This window comes from Echinops telfairi, unplaced genomic scaffold, assembly GCF_000313985.2.
Source record: "Echinops telfairi isolate 266 unplaced genomic scaffold, ASM31398v2 ScPeMD7_7356;HRSCAF=8355, whole genome shotgun sequence".
Classification (NCBI taxonomy): Eukaryota; Metazoa; Chordata; class Mammalia; order Afrosoricida; family Tenrecidae; genus Echinops; species Echinops telfairi.
In genome coordinates, this window is record NW_022111256.1 from 848,587 (window position 1) to 854,680 (window position 6,094).

The 6,094-nt window shown below is 51.5% G+C and overlaps 1 protein-coding gene across 1 annotated transcript in view; it reads left to right on the forward strand.

The window, feature by feature from the left end:
* The window catches only part of RBP5 (retinol binding protein 5), a 6,612-nt gene extending 690 nt beyond the window's left edge, over positions 1-5,922 (forward strand). The window contains exons 2-4 of the mRNA XM_030887252.2: positions 150-328; positions 4,059-4,159; positions 4,609-5,922. Coding sequence (XP_030743112.2) covers positions 150-328; positions 4,059-4,159; positions 4,609-4,615 — 287 coding nt within the window. The 3' untranslated portion in view covers positions 4,616-5,922. The remainder of the gene's footprint in view (positions 1-149; positions 329-4,058; positions 4,160-4,608) is intronic.
* Positions 5,923-6,094: the final 172 nt, after the last annotated feature.

Here is a 6,094-nt window from a genome sequence, read left to right on the forward strand (position 1 = left end):
TCATCTCTTTAGTAAGTGGCCCTCCAATGCTAGGAGGGAGTGTGGCCCCAGGTGGATCTAGGTAGGGAATGCTCATAGCCCTGAGGCGCTGCTGTGGTGGGGAATCGCAGGTGGGCTGGCAGAACCCTTGCTAAAGGTCACCCCCACAGACATCAACATGGCTGTGCGGAAAATCGCGTTGCTGCTGAAGCCAGACAAGGAGATTGACCATCAAGGCAACCACATGACAGTGAAGACCCTCAGCACCCTCCACAACTACGTTCTGGAATTCGAGGTGGGAGTTGAGTTTGAAGAGAACCTCAAGATGGTGGATGGACGGAAATGCCAGGTACTTTGCTGCAGACCGGGGCCAGCGGGGGAGGGGGGGGGAACAAGTGCCTCTTAACAATTGGGGGCAAAAAAAAAAAGATTTCACCCAGCCAGGGTCAGGGAAAATGATGGCTGTGTAGGCTGTGGACTCCCCTGGCAACTAGTCTTGGAACTAACAGGCACCTGGTGCTGCCCCACTCTCTCCTACTTCTCCTTGGCCCTCTCACCCCTAGGCAGGGAGCAAATATTTACTTCCCCTCTAGCGTGTGTCCCTGTGGGTCATTAGTCTCATCCCTCTGCTTCTTTAACAACCTCGCCCTCCTACATTTCTTTCAACCTCTTTGGTGTTCCTTTTCGTTCTCCTATTCTCTCTCTCTCTCTCTCTCTCTCTCTCTCTCTGCCACTGAGTCAATGCTGACTCATAATGACCTTATAGAATAGGATAGAGCTTCCCCTGTGAGTTTCCTAGACTGTAACTGTTTACAGGAGTAGAAAGCCCCATCTTTCTCCCTGGTGGTTTCAAACTGCTGACCTTGCAGATCACAGCCCAACTCATAACCACTACACTGCCCCTAGTAATCTCTCAAATGGGGGCTTCCTCTGTGTTTTAACCTTGATTTTCACAGTCATTTCTATATACCCTCTGTGAGCTGAATTATCTGCACTCACACCTCCAGCTACCACTTATAAACTGCCCTTGACATGGGTCCTCCAGCGTCCTCCAGCCAGGGCTATCCTCTGAACTCCAAGGCCAGGCTCTCAACCACATGCCCAACATTCTATTTGTCAGCCCCAAGGTCAAGTCCCCAGGTATTCTCTTTCTACACAAGCTAGCACCTCCTTTTGTAGTTATAGTCGCCATTAATGGCAATAGCCAGTCATCAAACCAGAGGCCTGGGAATCATGATCAATATAATTTATTTCCCTTATGTCTGTGCCTCCATCTCACACACACACACACACACACACACACACACACACAAGCTAATGATTTGAGAAATCTTTATCATGTTTGTGTACTGTCCAACCTAATAACTGCTATGAGCTACTGACGACATGTGACTTTACTGAATACTTGAAATGTAACTAGTCCAAACTGAGATGTGCTGTAAATATAGAATACACACTGGATTTTGGAGAAAAGTAAAGTAAAAACACCCCATTAGAAGTATTGATTACATACTGAAATTATGAATTCATAAAATTTTTAAACAAACTCACTCCTATCAAGTTGATTCCAACTCATAGTGACCCTGTAAGACAGGGTAGAACTGCCCCTGTGGGTTTCTAAGACTGTCACTCTTTATGGAATTAGAAAACCTTGTTATCTTTTGTGCAGCAAATGATGTTTTCAATCTGCTGACCTGGAAGTTAGCAGCCCAGCAGTAACCACGACACCACCAGGATTCCCGGAAGTTATCATCAGTTCCATTAAAAACACCGGATCAATTAAATTTTACTCACTCGTTTCTTTTACTTTTCTAATGTAACTACTAGAATATGTGACATTGTGTATGTGGCTGGTAGCTGGGACTCACATTATATTTTCTACTAAAGAATGCTGTTCTACATGGCTCTCATCTGCTCCGAACCATTCTCACTTACTTACTTACTTACTGCCATTGAGCTAATGCTGACCATAGAGGCCTGATGGGACAGGGTAGAACTGCCTCTGTGAGCTTACAGACCCTAACTCTTTGCGGGTATAGAAAGCCTCGTCTTTCTCCCACTGAGCAGCTGGTGGTTTCAAACCGCTAGCCTTGCAGTTAGCAGTCTTACATGTAACCCTGTACCACCAGAGCTCCTACCGCCCTCACTATCATTACCTTCTTTGAGGCCCTCATTTCACACCTGGAGCCCAAGTTGACCCTGCAGTCTTGACCCTTCTCTAATCCCCTCTGTATGTTGTAGCCACAAGGATCTATCTGGAGTATAAATGTAACCTTATCAATCCCAGCAAGGTTCGTGTGCTTAACCCAACAAGCCCTCGTTGATCTCGCACACACACTCTAGGTGGGAGCCCTTCAGGATTCTGCCTTTTTCTCCTACCTCTCTGTCATTTCCTTCCTTGCTAGAAATGTCCCATTGTTGTCGATCTCACGAACACCCAACTTCCTTTAAAACTCAGCTCTTCCCTCCCCACTCCCGTCCCAACACACTTGCTCGGTATAACAGAGGAGAATGTCCTGGTTCACTCACTTTTCAAGATGGTGAGCTCCTTACTGCGCCGGACCTCCCCTACGGCTCCTGGAGGCAGGAGTGATTTGCAATCAATTGCTAACCTAATGGCTGGCAGCTGAAGCCCACCCCCGTGGCACCTGACTACTTGCGCCCATACAGCGTAGACCAGGGAAACCGATGGAGCTGCTCTACTTGGTGGCCCACGGGGTCTCCTGAGTCTGTGTCGACCCCAAGGCAGCGGGTTCGATTGCTTTGCTTTCAACCTCCATCAACGTTGGTTGGGATGCCCGGGTCCCTCCAGCTCTGACTCTGGGGTTTGGACACTGGAGCTGCGGTTGAAAATGAGAAAAGGAGGGAAGGAAATGAGAAAAGCAAATCCTACTTGTTTGCGATAATAGCAATATTATTTTATAATTTCCACACTGTTGAGCCACTTTTCTAAGATGGGCACAGATATGGATCTCTTTCAGTCAGTTGGCCAGGTCACTGTTTTCCAAATTTCTGGGTGTAGATGAGTGAGTGTGTCAGATGAGTGAGTGCTTCCAATATGTCAGCAGGTTCTCCCAAAGAACCTCTCCCTAGGGATCAGGTATAAGGCATCATCAGAACAAAAAATCTTACCATAGTGAATGATGGGGGGAGTGTGGAGTGGAGATCCAAAGCCCATTAGTAGGCCACTGGAGATCCCCTTGCAGAGGGGTCTCGGGGAGGAGATGAGCCAGTCAGGGTGCGATGTAACAACGATGAAAAATACAACTTTCCTCTAGTTCCTAAATGTTTCCTCCCTGCTCCCACTACCATGACTCGAATTCGACCTTGCAAGTCTGGCTAGACCAGAGGAGGTACACTGGTACAGATAGGAACTGAAAATACAGGACCAGTGGTGTGAGTGGCGAAACAGGGAGGGTAAAGGGAGAATGGGTAGGAAAGAGGGAACAGATTAGAGGGAACTATATGTGACCTCCTCCCTGGGGGACAGACAACCGAAAAGTGGGTGAAGGGAGACATCGGACAGGGCAAGATATGACAAAATACCAATTTATAAACTATCAAGGGCTCATGAGGGAGGGGGGAGCAGGGAGAGAGGGGGAAAATGAGGACCTAATATTGGGGGTTTAAGTGGAGAGAAAATGTTTTGAGAATGATGTACAAATGCACTGTACACCATTGATGTGTGTATGGATTGCGATAACAGTTGTATGAGCCCCTAATAAAATGTTTAAAAAAATAAATAAATAAAACAAAACGTTCTAAAATTGAAGAAGAAAAAAAAAGAGCCTCTCCCTTCCCTGAACTGGAGTCTCCAGAGGGGGAAGTTTCCATTTTCACGCTCCCCACCCCGCTCATCATTTGGAGCCTCACCCGCTGGCCCTCTGGGCTGTAGAAGTGGGGTCCAGGCCCCATGCTGCCTCCGAGCAGCGCGCTGCCTCCCAAATGAAGAAGATGCTGAGCAAGACTGGGTCTGCAGGGAAGTGAAAGGGGACTGCAGGGAGGTCAGGGCGAGGGGAGTCAGGATGCATATCAGGACCTGCCCCCCAACCTTTCTTTCTTCCTGCCTCCCCCCACAGACCATAGTGACCTGGGAGGAAGACCAGCTAGTGTGTGTGCAGAAAGGGGAGGTCCCCAACCGAGGCTGGAGACATTGGCTGGAGGGGAGAAGCTGTATCTGGTGAGTTGGGTGACAGTGGGAGGGGCGGGGGCACAAAGATGGAGTATCTGGGAGAGGGGCCCCCCAGCCAGGATACAGCGCCCCTGCCCAAACCAAATAAGCCTACTCCCCCCTCCTGCCCCCCACCCCAAGGAGGAGAACAAAAGGACTGAGAAGGGTGGGGAAAAGAGGAGGAAGTAGAGTGGCCAAGATGGGCCCGGATGACTGCCCCCATATCATGACTGCGAGACACTGAGGTTTAGCCAGCCCAGCCCCTGACTAGCTTCCTTCCTCCGGGCTGGAAGGCTGAGGGTTTGGAACAATGGAACCATTCCCATACATCACAGGCCCTCGCCCACTTCTCCTGAAGGACTGACTCTGGGGAGGTCAGGGCCCTTGAGGAAGGAGCTCGGATGGGTAAGGAATCTCATTCTCTGGCCTCCTCGTCTCTGTCTCTCTCTTCTCCCCAGGAACTGACAGCCAGGGAGGCGGTGTGTGAGCAGGTCTTCAGGAAGAGCCGATAACTCAGAGAGCTGAGGGCCTGCGCCAGAAGGTGCCGCTTGATCCGTGTGCCCCCGTCAAACCTAGATGGCCTCAGCTCCTCCGGTGTCTTCCTCAGGCCACTTCCCTCGGGGCCTGCTCCCCGTGTTAATCTGTAACTTGCAGCCCCTGGACCAAAGTCCTCCTGGCTCACACTGCGCCGCCCCACAATAGCCACCCCCCAGCCGGTTCCAGAGAGGTAGGCAAACTGGATCGGGGTCAGGAGAACGACCTTCTCCTCTCTCCCACGAGACCCGTGCTTTCCTCCTAAGAGAGGACTCGGCTTTGGACATTTCAGGACAGGACAATTCCGTCCTGCTGAGCCTTTTGGGAAATGGCAACTTGAATTCAAGAATTTAAATGGGAGCTCCCCATCACTCCAGCCCCCCCACCCCCGCTCCTGGTCCTTCTCCTCAAGAAAGTCCTGAGTGGTGTCCCATGGCTCCAACACCATGGCCCAGGCTTATTCCGGCCATTGATCACTAAAAGGAGCCTCAGATCTAAGACCATGGGCAGCAGGGGCTACCGTTTCCCCTGCAGGAAGAGGGGGAGCAGCTCGGGACAGGGGGACCCAAAATGGAACCCACTGCCAGAGTCGATTCGGATTCCTAACAAACCTACAGGGCAGGCTGGAGCTGCGCTGCGGGGCTTCCCAGACGGCACATCTTGGCGGGAGCGGACAGCCTCCTCCTTCTCCCTCGGAACGGGGGTGGGTTTAGCCCACCACGGCCGACCAACACTGAACCCTCTGTGCAGTCGAGATCCTCGCCACCCACCCCCACAGGGCTCCGCCCATTCCACGTTTACAAACATCTGAACACGTCCCGACTATCTTAGACTTCCGTCCGTCGCGCTCAGAAAGAAACAGGGGACAGGCGGAACCTGGACACTGCGCTCGGGCCTCACGTCTGCAAGGCCGGAAAAGCAGGAGGAGAAATCAGGGCCCAGGGATAGAAAGATGAGCGACGTGGGGTGGGCGGAAGGCGGGCAGTGGGGGACAGGTCAGCAGGCCTGGCTATAAGGACCCTCTCCTTAGAAGCCAGCAAGGCTGGAGAAAGGGGAAAAGGGGAGAGCGTCTGAGGCCAGCAAAGGCCCCACTCCTAGGGTCCTAGAGTCCCTGTCCTGGAAAACAGCCCAGAAGGGTGGGGCAGCCTCAGGACCAGTGCCAGTTCCAGCCTCTGACCTCCTCCCACCTTCAGGGCCAGTGACTCTTGGTTCTTTCAGAATAAAAGCCTGTTGCAAAAGAATCAGATCTAAAAGGGATCAATGTGAGGGGGAGTTAAAGTCTGAAAAGAGTGTTGGAAAGCCCCTGTCCTGTGCTCATGGGATAAACACCCCTGGGCCCTCTTCTTGTAAGGACTTGGCCCCCTACCCAGACAGGACAGTGCTGGGGCACTGGCCAAGAAGTAGGCTTGC